The 19,142-nt window shown below is 38.0% G+C and overlaps 1 protein-coding gene and 1 long non-coding RNA gene across 4 annotated transcripts in view; one reads left to right on the forward strand and one right to left on the reverse strand.

Annotated features, from left to right (window-relative positions):
- Window positions 1-757: 757 nt before the first annotated feature.
- Window positions 758-2,800, reverse strand: LOC125183057 (uncharacterized). The gene is made up of 2 exons (XR_007164132.2): window positions 2,716-2,800; window positions 758-1,782 (listed from the first exon to the last, which is right to left on the reverse strand). It is a non-coding gene; the product is annotated as an uncharacterized lncRNA (long non-coding RNA).
- The window catches only part of C5H14orf39 (chromosome 5 C14orf39 homolog), a 31,653-nt gene continuing 14,853 nt past the window's right edge, over window positions 2,343-19,142 (forward strand). Inside the window, exons 1-5 of one of the 3 annotated variants that reach the window (XM_048066261.2) lie at window positions 2,343-2,518; window positions 6,400-6,456; window positions 6,788-6,844; window positions 9,891-10,017; window positions 14,739-14,828. In XM_048066261.2, the coding sequence (XP_047922218.2) occupies window positions 6,405-6,456; window positions 6,788-6,844; window positions 9,891-10,017; window positions 14,739-14,828 (326 nt within the window). In that variant the 5' untranslated portion in view covers window positions 2,343-2,518; window positions 6,400-6,404. Of the gene's footprint in view, window positions 2,519-2,963; window positions 3,690-6,399; window positions 6,457-6,787; window positions 6,845-9,890; window positions 10,018-14,738; window positions 14,829-19,142 lie in introns of those variants that run through there. The other 2 variants (XM_013183129.3, XM_066998479.1) reach the window with 2 other exon arrangements.

Consider the following 19,142-nt stretch of genomic DNA (forward strand, 5'->3'; position numbering starts at 1 on the left):
CAGACTCGTTCATGGGGACGCGGGGACAGGGTGTCCTGTCCTCCCTGAGAGGAAGGGCCGGGGGTCCTTAGCCCTTTGCATCAGCTGGAGGAGGCTGAGGGGAGCTCGCCGAAACGAAAGGGGCATGTGAAGCCCTAAGAGCAAGAGCTGGGTCCACAGAGAGGCAGTGTTAGGGCTCTCCGCGACGGGAGTCACAAGCCCTGGTGGTCTGCCAGCCGGGAGGGAGCTGGTTTGGGAGCCCTTTCAGAGCCCTGCATTGACCATATCTCTTTTCAGAGGAATGCAAGCCATTCAGCATTGATTGGAGATGATACTATGAAAGAGTCCTTCCTGCTTGCCGGTCGATAATGAAAGTAATTGTTTATGACTTTGGGTTTCTTTAGATGAATGCTGTTGGGAAGCAAGGCAAAACAAACAAGGAAGAACCAGCGGGACACAAAGCCCTCGTTTCTGCAGCCTTCAGAAACCGTTTTTTTGGTGGGCGCACAGTGACAGCCTCGGGTCGGGCGTCCTTGTAATAAATAAATGGGTTAAAGGAGCTCAGGAGCCCTGAAGAACCCCAGTGGGGACCAGCCCTTGACAGTCCTTAGAGGGAATTAACCGGGAAGTCCCTGCTGGCTTTATCCAAAGCCTGTTGAAAGGACTGGCACCCTTCCGGGTGAGCTCGGGTGGGACCTCTGGGAACCTCAGCCTCTCTTGGTATCGTTGCTTAAGGCACTTGGGCCATCGAGAGGTGTTAACGAACACCATCGCAGTATTAAACCCCTCTTTCTAGACATTTAGGGAGGGTCTTTAAGAGACTCGCTTAAGGTAGATTGAAGCTTTGAAGCGATTTCTCGATGGCTTTATTTAACGATTTGTGAAGGGGGTGCTGCAAAACAGTAATTGCGGAGGCCCTAAGGGCATCCAGGAATTAAAGAGTCCCTGGGAGCCAGGCAGGGAGGCTGCTCTCCCCTCCAGGACACCGGGGAGATGCGGAGGGGGGCACAGCGCAGAGGCTGCTTCCACAGGGACACGCTGCTTTTCACGTGTCTCCCTCTTTTCATTCCCCTCCGGCTCTGACCGGCAGCCAGGTAGGTCAGCTATTCCTCTTTGAAGCTGCATTTTTGTTGCTTCAATTCACTCTTGTGAAAGCAGCATCGCATCTGACCGACACCCGTGCTGCGGGTGGCAGAAACAGTTTTCTGTTTGTCTCTTCTGTCCTGTTTCTATTTTCTCTGTCCTTTCTTCTTTCACCCTCATTGCTGATGTCTTTTTTTTTTTTTATTATTCCTTCCCTCCACCCTGTACCCTCCTCACCTTTCCCATCTAGCTTATTTTCTTGTGTTTATTGGTAGCTTTAAATCCACCCTCTGCCTCAGCAATAGGGAATAAAACCCAACTCCATTGCTACTACAGTTGGTTGGAGGCAAGTATCAGCTTCTAGTCTCTTCCAAGCTTGGGCTGTGCATTTTTGCCGTGTAATGCTGCACATCAATAAATAAAGGCAAACAATTTTGTTAGCGCAACTTCTGTGCAGGCGAGCAGCAAGACCGTCAGCAAGGGCAGGAGCTGGTGGCGTGAATCGGAGCTGACGGGGCTGGTGGCGTTCCCCAGCAGCTTCCCCTTCCAGCCCTGCTCCAGGATGTGAAGTATGACACTTTAATGCGTTTTCAATCCCTCGGAGGGCTGGGCTGCATCTTTGTAGATGTGAAGAAGCCTTTATGTGATCTCTGTTCGGCTTGCTCCAGGGTTAGCTTAGTGCAAAGCGGAGCACCCTGCTCCCATCTAGCATGAGGGCACCTAGGAAAAATGATAACATGAAATCATTCTCAAGCACAGGATAAATAAATGTATAAAACACCAACCCCGAGCAGATACTAGGTATTGGCCCGGGTTGGACCCGATGATCTTGAGGTCTCTTCCAACCTAGAGAAATCTGTGAATCTGTGAATCCTCCAGTTACCTAACCTGGTGTAAAGTCGCTGACTTTTCCAGAGTTGCTATTGATTGCACCAGGGAAAGAGGCAAAAGAACCAGGCAGTTTTCAGGAAGGGCCTGAACTATAACAAAGAAAAAATCAGTAAATTTGTGTTTTCAACTTTTTCTGGGCCGGGGGCTCCTCCAACACACCTACTACCCACCCGTGGGGCCAGCATCACGCGTGGCACCAAAAAAAACCTCTATTTTTTTGTAAGGAAAACGCTCGGGGCCCTGCAGCCCCCTCGCCCGGCCCGCCTGCGCGCTCTGCCCGGCAGGTGGAGCATCCTCATCGCTTTTCACCCGCTCGTCGCGCCCCGAAGAGGAGGGAAAGGCTGCTCCTTCCCTCACGGCTCGCCGTTCACGGCTTATTTTCGGGGGAGGATACCCGCACCGAGGCGAGGAGAGCCGCGCAGCGGCGGCGCTGAGGGGAGGAGGCCGAGGCGATAGGCGAGGGCTGCCCCGCCATTTTGCAGCCTCACTGGGAGGCAGAGGGGCGAAGCGGGGCTCGCAGCCGCCCCAGAACGGGCCCTTTGCCGGGTGCAGGGCTCCTCCCGGGGTAGGTTGGCCCCGGGTCGGCCCTTTTTTCCCTTCGAGACCGCGGAGGCGAAGCTGAGGGAGCGAGGCGGTGGCCGTGCCTCGCGCTCCCTCCACCTGACGGCCGGGAGTCAGGCCCTGGACAGATGTTTTGGCGTCCCTCGTCATTCCCCTTCTGTCAGTGCCACTAACCCCGCAGGGCTACCACGTCCTGGTCACCTTTTAGGTGCCGATGTCCCCCAGAAGGGCGGAGCGGCCACTGCCCGACCCGGCCCCGTCGCCCCGCTCCCGTCGGGGGCACTCGGTCATGCGCGGCCATTTTGTGGAGCTCACCCGGGGCCGTCAGGTGCTACGCAAGGAGGGTTTTCCCCTACTATTTAGTCAAAAATCGGCTTATTTTTTTATTTCGAGGAATTTAGAGAATCGTCTACGGCAATATATTTTAATTTGTATGTGCCCGACTAGGTAAAATGCGTCAGTCGAGATGTTTAACTGTGGGAGGACTCGACAGACGCGTTCGGCATGACACACGAAGCACAGTGGCAGGGCGTTTTAAAAGAGAAGTGTTACAAACAGCGAATTCAGAAATTTAGAGCCGTACAATTATGCTAACTTAGATGTACTAACTGTAGAACTGTCATCAGTCAGGAAAGGGCTCGGGTGTTGTAAGCAGTGAAAACAGCAGCAGTTGTCACCTTGAATGCGGTGTTCAAGTCTCATTACCGGGTTCCTCAAACGATGTAGCAGAAGAGGGGCAGAGGAGGGTAGCAGCACGATGACAGCCACAGGCTTTTTACAGACATAAAATTTAGCCCAGAAATGTGAACTCAACTAAATTTCAAGAAGCAAACAATCAGTCACGTAAGAGTGTTAAGGGATAATGAACAACATAGGAGAGGTATGTCTCGATCTCAAAAGCCTTGGTGGAGTTGAAATGATTTATATAAAGTTAACAAAAATAGTGGTTTTGCACAGCAATGTTTAGAATTGAGCGTCATAACGGAATTCTAAGGAGTAAGGGTCATATAAATAACAAATACATCACAGCTTATTCTAGGAAGATAATACTTGTAAAGGATGCCCTCGTGGTTCAATCTGAGCGCAGGGCATTTGATTTTAAGGAAGGAATTTATCTCTTAGCTTATGGGTATTTTTCACCTTTTAATGAAGAACCAAGTAATGGCCGTTGTCAGGTGGGATATGAAATACAGCTGTAAGTCTGCTATGAGATGCTGCATTAGTGTTAGTATGGTGATAATGGGTAGATACTCAGGCAGATAATCAGGCAATTTGTTTATGATTTCTGCACTCAATGCAATCTTGGAATGCATGAAACTTTATTGCCACAATTGAATTTCATATAATTGCGTTTATTAATGTGGTACAAAAATGCAAGATGTACAGTAACATTTTTCTCCCGGCAGCGTTCTGAATAGCACTGGCAGCATTAGGTGGAAACATCCGTTAGAAATGAAGTATTACTGTTTGAAGCTGTTTAATATGTGTATTAAATATTCCTCACACTTTAGCATTAAAATACAGAAAAATGACAAATACATTGTTACCAAAGCTATCGATTTAATCACCACATCTGATAAAGGTTTTGATTTATAATTCCTTTGGGAAAAGTAATTATCCCAACCTTTCCTAAAAACGCCTGATTTTTGCTGTAGCAGAAGTTGATGGAGCAATTATTCTGCTCTTTAGTACGTCTTTCAGACTTAATAACAGCCTCATATGAGAACATCTTAATTTGTCATCCAATACTGGCTAATGGTTTGATGCATCTTTTCTCCAGTAGGACCAAGAATCCTTTAGGACAGTCATATCTCGAAAGTTATCAGTTGTCCAAAATCTAGATGTCTTTTGCTTCAGGCTGGTGCTTACTGCTGCTCTTAAAATCTACAGTAATCCTGTAGATTATCAATGTAGTTGGATCTCTCAGCCCTTTCTAACAGGGACATGTGTCCTCTGAATTTATAACACAGGACAGCATTTATTATTTGTAGTTACGTTACTTCATTTAAACAATGTCCAGAATAGCAAATGTTTTACATAAACATGCTTTCAGAATCACTATCAATTTCTGCAATTTTACCCTTTAAATAAATTGTATTGTGAAACCAGAGAGGAGGGAATAAAAACCCCTCTCCCTTTAGTTCTGTTCCTCTCTTTTTCAAAAGCATTCAAAGAATAAAATGTATCATAACTATTTTAAAGGAGTAAATGGTGTGTTTCATCGTAATAATTAGCAGTTGCATAATCTGCTCTATGGGTGGACCTCGTGTTGTGATTGATATAGCAATGAGTAGAACTTCTTAGCTCTTATGTGTTTAAAGTCATGGTTCTGCTTTTTTTGTATGTCTGCATAACTTCTGTGTGTGCCCCATTTTCTTGCAGATTTTATAGGAACTGTCAGGGAAACAACTAACAAACGTTGTTAAACTGTTTCTAGAGAAGGAATAAACAAACTGTTAACGTTTTCCACATGGTGCTTGCTGTTTGACTCCCAGTTTACTTATAATACAGATTTCCTGAAATTGATATGCTTCCCTGGGATATTTAACTAGCAGTGTCTACTTAAATACATTTAGGGTCAGATACACATCAGTCAGCAATTTACTGTGATAGTTTCATTCTGCATGCTGCAAACTAAACAGATCTTTAATATATAATCCCAACTATTTTTTTTAGGAATTACTAAGGAATTACTTAGGATTCTTTTTTCACATCTTGCAAAAGCAAAAATATTTTGCATTGATGTGTGGTTTGAAGCACTTATGGATTTTTTCCTTAGTATTTACAGAAAATATTTTGTTTGCTATCAGAAATGTTTCCAGGTACCAGGAGCTAGGTAGGGTACCAGTCTTTTAAATACATTTAGTAAAACTATTATCTCTTTCTCAGAGTTTTTATCACTGCCTGTTCTAATCCAGTCTCTTGGATTAAGTGTTCTGATCCTCACTTGACTATTAGGCAAATTCATTTCTGTCAAACATCCAGCATTTTAAATGCTTCCCCCCTTTCCCTCCCCATGTTTTCACAGTCTCAGTGCTACAGTATGTAGTCTTAATGCCACGTTAGTTAAATTCTGCAGTAGTTTTCTATTCCTCTTTATCCTGGATTAGGATGTCATCCTCATCACTAATTGACTGTGGCTTTACTTCTTACACACAACCCAAGGAAGTATACACCCATAGAGAAGCCATTGTGGGACAGTCACATTTCAAATAACCTGGCTTAATGTTAAGTGTGTCAGAGCTAACTACCTGGGTTCAGTATGTTCTGATGGCGATTGCATCCTTTTTGGAAGACTATGTGACTACATTTAAAAAAAAAGTAACTAAACTTCTGCACATAGCAACACTACACAAACAGAAGAATGAATTCATAATACCCACTTTCCATTGCATGTGAATTGTGACTTTAATCACACTTATATACACATCTTCTGATTTAAACGTTCTTCACAATTACTACAGGAGGAGCGTACAGAATGGATAAGAAGCTTTTCCATTACCAGCATTGCAGTCAATAGGCTTAGTAAACCAGCTGGAGTAGAGGCTACACATTTTGTACACAAGCATCTTTTCTTGCATTCTCCACGCCTCCTAAGAACATTAAGCCTCTCAAGGATAGAACTGCTCTAGGAACCTTTACCCAAATTATACACTTTGTTTTTCCTAACTGTGGTTTAGACTTTCAGTAAGCCCATTACCACAATCAGTGAGAAATTTGGTTCCACTAAAATGGATTAGATAATTAATTTATATGCAGTTAAAACTGTTTTACTCATTTTATCTTAAAATGCATGGTATTGTCTTACAATTTTGACTTGTTTATTGTATCAGTAAAGCTTTGGATTGTTTGCGTAAGTCCGTGAGTTGCATTTTTCTTTTGTAGTTTACATGATGAGCGACAGATTCTTAAGCAACTTGGATAAACTTCTGCTTGAGTTTGGTAGGTCATTTTATCATATATTTTTAACTGAAAATTACTACTGCTGTGCATATAATGATGTTTTCAGCTTTTTACAGTTACATTAAATTCAAACAAGCAAATTTGTAGTATTAAGGTTTCGGTGATTGCCTACAGAATGTTTTATTCACTATGAGGTTATGAAGCAGGGTGCTATCAATTACTTAATGACAAAACTGCTTGTCTGAAGGAGTAATTTTAGATATCTCGTTAAAATCTTTGTTTATTGGTGCCTGTGCAGGTAATATTGCATAACGTTTGTTTCACAGTTCATTGTAGGTAAATGTGAAAAAGCATTTATTTTTCTTTGCAGTTTTCCAGCTAAAGCAAACTTCTTATGCAAAAGAACACGTTAACCAACAGATAAATTGTGAGTAGTGATAAGTTATCATTTTAATAATCATTTTATTTGTATCATTGAGTACACTGCTTGTTTCATTAGTCCCGGTACGTGTTCTGAGCTGCAGGAGCGGAAGCAAGCTTAATAATAAAGCTGTCCAGTGTCCTGCTCTCACCCTACCTCATCTTTTGCCATCAATACTTGGTGATTCTCCCTAGCAGACTTTGCTTTTGCTTTCGACTTTTAGCTAATGCTGTTCAGCTGTCTCATGGACAGCCAGTTTCATGCTGCGCCATTTCCTGCTCTTACTCTGTGGCTCCTCACAGTAACTGGCAGTTCTTTGATTCAGCTGTGCTTGCTCAATGCATCTGCCACTTGCCTGCCTTTCTTTCTTCATGGTTTTTGTTCTGCCCAGATTTGGACCTCTGCCTCACTGCTTCTTCTCTCTTTCTGTCTTCCTATAATAATGAAAGTTCTCTCAGTTGCTGTGACCTACTCAAGCCTGGTTCTTCTTTTCTGCAGTCAAGCAGCTGGAAATTTTATTCGGAATCCAAAACAGTAATCCCAATGGGAAAGTCTTGCTCCACATGAAATTCTTTTTACCTAGGACTAACAAACAGCATAATATTATGATCTTAGATCTTGACTGATTTTTTTTACCACATTGCTATGTTGCATCACTCCATTACAGGAATGTCTGTAGGGGAACTGTTCTTTAGATGACCTGAGGACATCAGTGCTCATCACTGGTACCCCATAAGTAGAAACTGAAATTCATACCCGTGAGGAAGAAGAATAAGAGAGCATTCTGGTCTGATTGGTGTTCCTGTATTTCTAATAATCTTGATTTATATGTCCAAGCATGTACTTATACATTTAGAGGTTTATCAATATTAAATTGAAGTATTTTAAACTTTAAAACATCTATAACATTAAATCTGATACACCTAGAATTCTGTATTAACTCTTTGGTCATGTAATTTAAATTTAGAGCTGTTTCTTGTCTTAAAGTTTTTGTAAGCTTATTGTAAATGAGGATGCTTCTAGGGAAAATCCAAATTCTGTGTAGTAACATACTATAGCTGTTTTGTTCTGTTCAGAAATATCTATATATGTATGAACTCACAAGCAACACATGAACTTCTAAATGTTTGGGTGAAATTGTTCAAAAACTTACCCAGAAAGAGTTCCACTGATTTAATTTAGTCTGTGTGTAAGTACTACTTGGCAGAAGAACAGTTGTGTCATTCAGCGTCTGACTTTTGGTGTAAGATTCATCAGACTTTTTGGCTGGAGTCCCTCTATAATCAGTGAAGAGAAAGATTCACTTCTAGGATGTGATTTGTCTCATCCTAAAGTAAGAGTTTAAAGAAGATTAGATAAAGTATGCTTTAAAAAAAAAATTCTGTCACTTCATAGTGAGTGTGGGTGGTGCCACGTGTGTCTAGATGTCTGTATTGTAAACTTGGGTGGGATGGATCTCATCCACGAGGTCTTTAGGGAAGTAAAAGTGAATACAACAGCTCACACTTGTTTCAAAAATGCTTATCTATAGAAAATTCTAAATGAAATGTTAAGTGTGTAGCTTTGATTATATAATAGACTTTTTAAAACATAGTTATATCTTGGTAAATTTCAAAATGTCATCTGCAGGCTATTTTCAAATACACCTTCTTTTCTGCAGAAATGAAGCATATGTTGCCTGCCCAATAGTTAAGCTTCATGCTAAGTAAAGTCAATTCAAGGTGTTAAGATATTAAAATATGTTCGGATTCTTTTCCTCTTCACTGACTGATGTTCATCTCTGACGGATGTTCTTTACTGGTTTCAACCCAGGTGGCGTAGTGAATATGTAGCAAGTACTGCAAAACCAGGCCCAGACTTCAGGATGACCTGAAGCTCTAGAGCAGCATTTCACACAACTTAAGATACATCTCACATAACTAAGATGACTGTCCTGGTTAAATCAATGAGGAGGGCAGGATGGCTGTGGTTGAGTGACTTCTGCTTAGGGACACTGCCTTTGTCTTACAGTGCATCAGGGCAGCCGTGATGGTAAGGGAGAGTTGGCACAAACAGTTCTGAAACCCTGTAGGAAAGAATAAATTAACAGCACAGAGTAAAAACGTGCAGCTAGTTGTGCTCATTGCATTGCAATGTGAGCATGCATCATAGATGTCGCAGCTTTCACTTGTGAAAAAGAATGCTGGTAATGTTCATCAATTTGTATTCTCTGCTAACTGCCCATTAAGACAGTATTTCTTCTTGTTACGAGTTGTCGCTAGAAAAGGCAGGAGTTAGAGTCTGCCTTAAGGATCTCCCCAAATATGATAGTTCTTGAAGACTTGTCATTATAATGCACGCTCCCCATTTTTTAACCTCTATCTCCTACTCAATATATTAATTTATCTTACATTACAGATTTCCAATTTGAGTAAATTCCTTTTTTATTTGGATGTATCTGTTCCTGATCTCGGCAGTCAATTGTGTATATGCTTTTAGTACGCTGTTAGTGATGTTTTTATTTTTCCCTTCTTGAAGTCAGCTTTCCCATTCAAAACATTTGTATTTCTGGACTTCTGTAAAAGAAAACATGTCTAAAAGAGACCTTTATCTCAAGCAACTTTTGTACTCCAATCAGTCTCCCCAGATGCAAGCGTTAGCAAAGGCAAAGTGGCTTATACTCCAGTTTTCCTGTATACTACCTCTAGTGTCTGCAGACACATGTACTTCTGTGGCCTCCAGAGAAAACAAGGGTCAGCTTTAACTATTAATAAGAGCGCTTTACTTTCTACCACTATTAATTACTTCAGTTTTATGCAGATGGGGATGCAAAAACAGCATCAGTGTTTCCTTCCAAAGCCAATCTCGTAATATTAAATGAAAATTAAGGTACCACACAGCTCAAGCCTTTTCATTCACTTTGTTGTTGCTTTGTTTAATTGCAGGCTGTCTGCTCATCTGCACTATCGAGTCCAAGTATTTTGGAAGAAATTTTGACTCCTCCTGAATGTAGACTTTTTATTTAATGGATATCTTGAAAGAAGTACTTAAACATTTTTTTTTTATATTTCAGTGTATTCTGTAAAAATCACAGAAAAAAGGAATGAAATTGCTAGGTTGAAGGAAAATATAAATAACAGCAATGATGCAATTGCTGATTTACGCAAGCAAAATGAGAATAGTAAGGACAGCTGTAATGCGTAAGTACACTATAAGCTGAACTTTTGGGCATAGGTGGCATTAAGAAAGTCGCTGAGGAAGTAGTGTAAGAATATGTGTGCTCAGACAGGAGTGAAGTAAAAGAAAACTTTAGTATTTTCCAATTATTTATTAACCTCTAAATCAGGTACAAGAATTGCAGTATTATCCATCCCCTGAACAAATAAATCATAGAAAAACAAGCTGCATTTAAGTTTGCCTGTGCTTTATTAGAATAAAAATGTTCAGAGGTCACAGGTACCATCTTTGCAGCATGCTAATATATTCAGGTAGTAAGGTTGAACATGAACATTAGAAACATGATTTTTCTATTTTTGTATACATTGTAGTTTTGATTAATGTAGACATCTGACAATACAGAAAATTTGGCACAGATGATGTAATCCTGTCTTTTCATTGCAGTATTCATTTTTCTAAAGTCTGTCTAGCTCTTGGCAGTTGAAGTGATGATTTGTTAGCAAATCTCATCTTTTTTGTTTTCTTGCAAAACTGTATCTAGAGATAAGTGCTTGAAAATAAATGTCTATAGCAGATTTGAAAACATTTGCAGGATATGAATGGAGAATATGTGTGTTTCTAAGAATAAAAAAGAGAAGTGAAGATAGCATCAGGGTTCTTTCTAGGTTTACTTCAAACTAGCTGAAAACAGAAGAAAGAATGGAATCAATAGTGTCTGAAGTGGGTATGGTTGGTAGCTGTTTGAATTGATTGCCATTCTGTAATGATTCATAGCTTTATCATAAAAAGTTAGGAAAAAATTTGAGCTTAACAAGAAAATCTCAGTGTTCTTTTATACTAAATTCTTGCTTACAACACACTGTAGAATTAATACTTTTGTAAATTACTGAAATCATTCACACTACTTCCCTATTTTTTTTGAAGTTGTAGCTGTTATGTGATGCAAATACGGAAGCAAAAAATTAAGGGTAGAATTAAGGATCTGACCTAATTTTTAATCATTGAATTCAAAGGACTTTGACTGAGGTCCTAAAAAGAATAATCAATGGCATTACTGTAAAGAGACTGAAAATGAGAAATGACTCATTCATGGATAGTTTATTCATACAAAGGCTATGCTTGCAGAAGGATGATATTTTGTGTCTTATATTATTGAAAATGTTGTTTAACAACGTACTGAAAACTGCAATAAACAAGCCCTGGCTATGAGATCAGGCAAATAAAGACCTTATGTACTAGAATCATCTTAAACTTCTGATATTTATCTAGTCGATACTCCATATACACTGAACATGATCTACTGTCGATTTTGTAAATTCAGATATTGTTTTCAAGTCACAATCATCCTCACAGTTGATTGATTCAAAGACAAGTATTATTACATTGAGTTGCCAGTAGTGCTCAATAGAGCTCCCAAAGAAACTAATTTTTGTCTGGATTACTAGGCATCATAAGCATATTGAAGCACGTTCAAAGACTCTGAACAAAATACTGGATTCTTATATGCAGCAAGTTTACAGAAAATACAATACATGAGACCTGTATAGGGACACTACTGTGTTTTCTAAAAAGATCCATATTAGTCTGTTTAACAAAGAACTGAAGGCATACAGGGACAAAAATGAAATACGTATTCTTGGAAAAGTGATGACTTTTTTTTTTAATATATAGTTGATTGAATGATTCAGACTTGAAATATTGATCCCAAAACAAGAATGTGTGGTGAAATACAGTTGATGGAACCTTTTCCAATTTGATTGTTTATTTTCCAATTTTATTGTTTATTTTCTCTTCTAGTGTTTTAATTTGGGTTCAAGGATGGTGAGATTTCATGGAAATAAGTGCAGATAAACTCAGAATATTACTAATTTAGAAAAGAAACTTCTGGCTTGTCCCACTTGATAAACCACAGGAAATTTTTAGTGCTTTCAGTTTAGTGTGAATAAAGATCTTTTATACCCTAGCCAATGAAAGGAAAGACAAATAAATGTGATAGCTACCAAGACCCTCCATGAAACGGTGATGCGTTTAACAAACTAATAGATCAGCAACTGGGATCCTTTATGCTTTGTTCTGCTGCAAAACTGTGTTTTCATACTTTGTGGGTTTTGTTTATCTGCAGAATAGGTGTGAATATGAAACATAACACAGCATGGTTTGCACTTTGGTTAACAAAAGCTCCATGACTTTTTCATTGCTCATTTTTTTCCTCCAAAGAAAGGTACAGAGTTTTCTGGAAGAAGAAGAAAAGTGTTTGTGTGTCAGTGCACTTTTATGCCTGTAAATTTGGTTTCTACTTTTTAAAATCTGACCTCTTTAAAGTGTAGCTTTTTGCTGAATTTGTGGTAGGTGTGGTGAAGTAGCATTTTGTAATTACTTTTTAATCACCAATGGTATCAAACAATTTGTGCTAAATAACGCTAACTTTCCTGGATGGATGCTGCACTTTCTCATTCAGCTTTTTTTGTTGACAAATTTTAATGCTGTTATAAAAGTTTTATATAAAACTTTTAAATATATAATTAATATTTTTTTTATATAAAACTTCATAAAAGTTTTATATTGTGGTTTTTTTCAGCACCTGAAGTACATTATCTTTTGTTCAGGGTTATTGGACTTAAGCAAATTAGTTGTGGGGTCTTTGTTCTTTATTTATTTTCTTGATGGAACTTGCATTACAGTAGCTTTTACTGCAGCCTCTGTTTTATTCCAGCTTTGGAGTGCTTGTGCAAATGCACAGTCCTACTTTGTATGATTGCATGTAACAAACTCTCTGCTTTTGAACCATAGGGTATACTCGCATCCCAAAATGCTGTTTACTTGCCCTAAGTAGTGAATATACGGTGTAAACAGTACCATATATCCTCAGTTGCTCTCATTTCCAGTAGAGAATTGCTTGCTTTGTTCAGTTGTGACCTTGTTCTGTATTGCCATTTCTCTTCTTCTCATCATTTATTTCCATCCCTTTAAATGTAACTTTATTTTTGACCTGTATCTTTCCTGTCCCAGATTTATTTGGTTGCCAGCTAGCTGTGTTTCCGGTGCTTATAGTTTTTTTCTTCTCTCTTCAATCTTCATCTTTAATAGGATCTATGTACGTCTTCCTGAAGTTGTTTTTTACGTGCACATCTCCTAGGACAAATAGTTCCACTCAAATTTCATTCTAGGTGTTTGTGTTGCCATAGAGTAGCTCGTGTTCTAGACAGATGCTGAATTTATAGATAGTTATAAGCCCTGACCAGAGAGAACGGGTGTGCTGCTTTTTTCTGTAGAAGTTACACTTGGAGGGGACATGGGCTTCTTTTTCATCGTAAATGGGATCTCTGTACCAGTCTAGCTCAGATGATGCAGCCATCATCTGAATCTCAGCTCCCAGCATCTCAGAAGTTGGCTGTTTGCAACCTGTCGCTACAGAGATTATTCTCTCTGAATGAGAAGAATTTCAGTAGCAAAATAATATATTTAGCTCCGTAGGCTTAAGTTTAATTTTTCTGTTTTTTTTTTTTTTTCCCTCACCTCACAACACTTAGGTATCTGTTCAGTCTTAATAAAAGATTACTTTCTGTTTGAAGACTCCATGCATTGAAGGTTTCTAAGTTTGTTTCTCACAATCTGTAATTGAGCCCCACCCTGGCAATTTGTTGTTACAATTCTTTGTGAAAACATCTTTTCTGATAGCTAGTATCTCAGCTGGGAAGGTAGGAAACATCCAGGACCTAATGGTTCATGCTCCGTATTTATCCTTTTTTTCAGGCAGGATGTTTTCCTTTTAAAGACCCACTATATGCCTCTCCTAAAGATCACATCTTAATTTATTTTGAATCAGAGTCTATCTGCCTGTTTCCCAGAGGTCCCACATTCAGGGAAGAGGCATCTTTAATACCTGGATATTGAGAAAGTACTGTTGGCATAGCTTCAGGAGTCTTAAGTCCATCATGTCCTGAAGTCCTTTCCTTCCTGAAGTTGCTGTGATTTCAGTCTAATCTACAGCATCCTGCTGTGGGAACATCATTTTGGTGAGCTGCATCATAGCTCTTAAATTATATGAGGCGCCTGAAATTATAATCAACCAACCAAACCAACCAGCCAAACAAAAACCCACACAAAATGGATTAATTGTGTTTCAAGGCTGTTGGAGAACCACATGAGAGGAGGCAAAGCGGACCTATCAGTTCACTCTATAGGAATCTATGACTCCAGACTTCCAGGTCAGCCCTTGCGGTCTCTGGGTTATCGTACTGAAAGGCAACATCTCTTTCTGGCTGTTTTCTGAGCAGGAATTGCTTAGCAAATGGAAGAAGTTTTGAGTTGGTGGCTGCTGCGTGCATTTAAGTATGAGATAGGTGCTGGTGATATTGGTGAGAAAAAGCAGCGTGCATTTCCAAGAACGTACACATTTAAAGGATTTACTGGTGGTACTGTTCTGAGTACCTAAAACTTGCATTTTGATGCCTAAATGGTTAGCAGCAGGGTCCTAAAAGCTTGTGAAGCTCACTCTGTTCCTTAAAAAGTGCCTTATAATTGTTGCTAATCCTATATATATTCTTGAATGTGCAACTTTAAAATCTTGAGAAAATAAATGTATGCATGTAAAAGCTTTCTGCACTAAAACCATTCACGTTTGACTTTCAAATACATTAATTGTTCTAGTTAGCTAGCCAAAGTAACTTGTTGATGTTTTAATTTTTAAATGCCTTTTTATTAGGAGAGACCATTTATATACTTTTTTGTACTTTCTCCACAGCTGGAAGCCCACCTATGCAATTCTTAGCAAGCATGAAGAATATTTGAAAAATGAACTCGAAGTTCTGCAAGAATCTACAGAAAATGAGAGGTATCTATGATATCTGAGATGAGGTTTCTAGCAGTAGTGCCTATTAACCTCTCTAAACTGATGAGCAAAGATAAAGCAGTCTGCATCAGAAAGTTTTGGTAAACTTTTCAGTGTAATAAAAGAGTATCTGGTTTATATTAGTATGAGTTCATCTGCTACTTTGTAGTTACTAGTGAAAGAGGATAAAAAATGCTTTTTTCCAAATTCAGTTGCTTCCTAAGTGCCTATTATAATTTTTCATAACACTGTTGAATTGTCGATAATTTCAAGAAAAGCCTGTGAAATAAAGGTAATTAATATTTCTGCTTTGGCAGAAATATGAAATATCTGGCCACGTTTGCAGGAACATGTTTAATCTAAAGAGTTTTTTTAACCATTATTGTGACGTCTTCACATAGTGTATTTCAGATACTCAGGTTTGGGAAGACTTTTTGAAAAATATTTAAGTTCTGCTTTTTTTCAGAAGCTTCATGTAGATGACCCTAAGCCTTTACTTTCATACATGCCCTAAATAAGATAACAGATGCATTCAGATATTTTTGAGCCTTTCTTATTTGTGAATATGAATTAAATATGACTATTAGAATATACAAAAAAAAGTTTCATATACTTCTATATATTCTTCAAAATAACTACAAAGCATACAAATTGAATGAATAATCGTGAAAAATAAGGTAAGTGCCTATGGAAAGCCTACTCTATAACCATCTTAAGACCAGTTGAGTAAGGTTCTTGTCAGTATTAATTACGTGTTCAATTTTGTTTAGTAAGTGGCATTTCATTTAAGTTTCATCTTCTAATTTCTACCTTTTAAAGAAATGTCTTGTTTTGGAATGTAGCTGCCTACACTGAATGGGATAAAGAACAGTTCCTGAAAATCTTCACTGAAATTTTCAAAATGGGTTGTGCAAAGTTAACCTTCTGAAGTATTGTTTAACACTCAGATAAAAGTGATCTTCATTTTAGGGAGACTGCTCACCTTCACTGATCTGCCTGGGAAGGGGAAGAGAATGGTTAGCCTTATGCTGAAAAAATCATGGCAGATCCATCTAGCTATCTAAATACCGTTTTAGAGGTGTAACTGTAGGTAACTACAGTTACGTTGGCTTTGTTCTTTTGTTTGTGTCCTTCTTTCAAGTAGCTCGAGACAGCAGAAGTAGATGTCTTCCTTTTTAGGGTTCCATATTTGGTGAAAAATAAGGCTAAATTGGATTTCTATAAGTATATGATTAAGCCATTTTGGCCTTCACTAATTAGATCTGACAAGCCAAAGAATCATTACTTTTGAAATGTTTCTTTAGATAACTAGTTTCAATTCCAACACAAAAGTGTTTGATTTGTTTTCCTGAGCTTCGCTATAAGACACCATGACTATAAATCATAAAATGAATTTAATTTATATATTTTACAAAAGTGGTCTTCAGATATTTCTTTCAAATACAGTTCCTCTGTACTGAAGCATTTGATGATGAACTCAAATTAGCAAGATGTGCAGTCAACAAATTTTAAATACATAAATTAGGAAGACAAATAAGTATATTTAAAACTTCATGTGCTGAATGCCCATCTTATTTGGCATAAGTGGATATTCAAGGCATGCTGCTTTAAATTGAAGGATGTTTTTAAAAGATGGGCAGATCAATTTACATTTAATTAGGCGCTTACTGTGGAGGTTTTAAAAGCATTCAGTTTTATTTATTTATTTGCTTATTATTATTAGTTTCAAGAACATACAAGAATGTGTAGTACTGGAAATTCATCTTGAAAATATCACTTATGTATCACTTACATTTTAGAAGTGATATTTTCAGGATGGAAAGAACAATAAAAAAGGAAAGAGGAATAAGTAACTATCAAGGTAGTGTTCAGGAGCTTTGTGGATGTTGTCTTTTTTTCCTTTTGACATTAAATTAGAACTTTTTCTAATGGCTTTAGTGTGAACAGTGCTGAATTCTAAATAGCCTATGTTTAACTACATGAACTGGAGGATGTGAATTACTTAGGAAAAATACTAAAAATGATGATAATTTCTCAAGACTGTTACACTATACCATATATAGCTAGAAATATTTATCTTTGGAAAATAGATTTTTGGGAAAGGCATATATTTAAAGTTTGAGGTTTATTTTCAGAATTTTTAAATGTACCAGTTGCAACAAATTATTTTGCTTCGATTTATTTATTTATTTTTTTACATTTATTTGTAATGCATTCTTAATTGTATATCGGCAAATTTCGTTGTTGCTCAGCTAGTGTTTGTAGCATCTATTACATTCCATAGAACTAAATATCTTCCATCTTTCATACCTTGTAAATCTGGTACAGTATACACAAATCTTCAGTAAATCCCATAGCTTCTTGGGTTCCAAAGACTGTCCGTGGAGAAAAGCAAATAGATTAATGTCCTTCTCTACATCAAGTTTGAGAAGTCTCAGTTCGTTGGTTTCATAACTTTGAATCACAGCAGTGATAATCTACAACTGCTTTCTTCTATACAGGTGTTTTGAACTTCAGTCACTTTAACAGGAGCTAGTACCTGGAGCATAGTTTTATTTGAAAACTGATATCTTAGTTTTTTTCTCCTATGACAAAAAAAAATACATTTCTTTTTGTAAGTGCAGAAACTTCTACTGTTGTCTTTGGGCACAAATTTTACTTTCTTCCATTGCCCAGCCTAACCAGTGGGCAGCCAGAAGCGTCTGTCTTTCAGTCAAGTTATTAATAGCAGTCTGAGATAAAACATACTCTTTAAAGAATGCTTAATGCAGAGAACCAGGTGGGTCTGTGGCTTTAGTTGCTATTATGCATCATAATTTGTTTCATAAAGCAATTTCTGGCTAATCTACAGGTGTACTAATAACTTAGTATTTTTAAATTTGCCCCTCCATTGTTAACATAACCTTTTACTAGATGATGACATTTCCTTTACCTTCAAATCTATGATTTTGTAGTGGCTTGTTTTAATATCAAGCAACTTGTGTAATATTTATTTCTCAGTTAATTGACCAGGCTGTGTTAATGATGTGTGCTAGATGTCTGGAGCTGTGGTAGGTCTTTATAAATGTGTACCATCTGCATAAATTCGTACCATCAACTCTTACTATGTATTTTGCATATGTCCAAATTCATCCTTTTTTTTTTCCAAGGATGAGTTGAATAGAATACAAACATTTTAGATGAATGACTTAATTTCATTTTAAGCAGTTATTAAGCTTTTGCTTTCAAATGCAGAGAGAAATATACTGGGCTATGGTCGTTATTCATACTATTAAAAGACTGTAAATAATTAAGACTTGTCTATTGGGAAATACAGACTTCCTGTAGGTTTATACTTACATTACATGTGTGTGACATTAAGAACTCGAACTAGTTCTTTTGTTAATTACTCAGTGTTATTAATTACTCAGCTAAAGATACTACTTCTGCACTGGAAATGACCTGTAACGAAAGTTATGCTTAGCATCATTATTGGTGTAACAAAAGATGCTTCCCAATGAGACAGTTGAATATTGATCTGTCATTAGCAATCTATCTTTGTAAATTCCTTGTATGAATGAGAAAACAGACCAAGTAAAGTCTTTTCCAATGTAGTCACTGTCATTGATTTAACACAAGGTGATGGCTGCTCTGTGCAACAGTGTTTTTCTTTCTCTTTTTTTCCAAACATAATATTGATCAATTTTCAGCCTTATGTGATGAATTATATCCAATTGTGTGTTATGGTATTTGTTTTTATAGCAATTTTTTCTGAAGCCCATTTAAACTCATAAGATGTCACAAGCATTTACTTAACGGGGCCTCTTAATTGATGCTACTTACTTCAGTAATTTGTAGCTATGTACTCACACGATGTCAGTGAAATTATATTAGTGTAGGATTAATTTTGATGGCAGTTCTTAAAAAAACTGAGTATTCTGTCCCTTTGCCAATTGGACGTTTAAATGTTTGCTTAACCTTAAGCATGGATAGCGCTATTCTTTTAGGACTAACACACACTAATGTGTGTGTTTAAGTCTTCCCTGAATCAGACAGGTTGCTTAGCATTTCCTTGGAGGCTGCTCTTGAGTGATGCATAAGGCTGCTGTAAAGACTGGACGCTAGGCCAAATTCTCTTTTAGTGTAAGTTTGATACAGCTCCACTGAAAACAGTGGTGTTGCGCCAGTGAACACAAGCAGAGAATTTGGCTTGCTGTGATTTTCATGATAATTACAGAAGGAAGAAACATTTGTCATCTGCGGAGCTACCTTTGAACATGGTATGGTCTACATTCCTGTCAGAATAATGACTGTTTGTTATATCATGGATGTATTCTC

This window comes from Anser cygnoides, chromosome 5, assembly GCF_040182565.1.
Source record: "Anser cygnoides isolate HZ-2024a breed goose chromosome 5, Taihu_goose_T2T_genome, whole genome shotgun sequence".
Taxonomy (NCBI): Eukaryota; Metazoa; Chordata; class Aves; order Anseriformes; family Anatidae; genus Anser; species Anser cygnoides.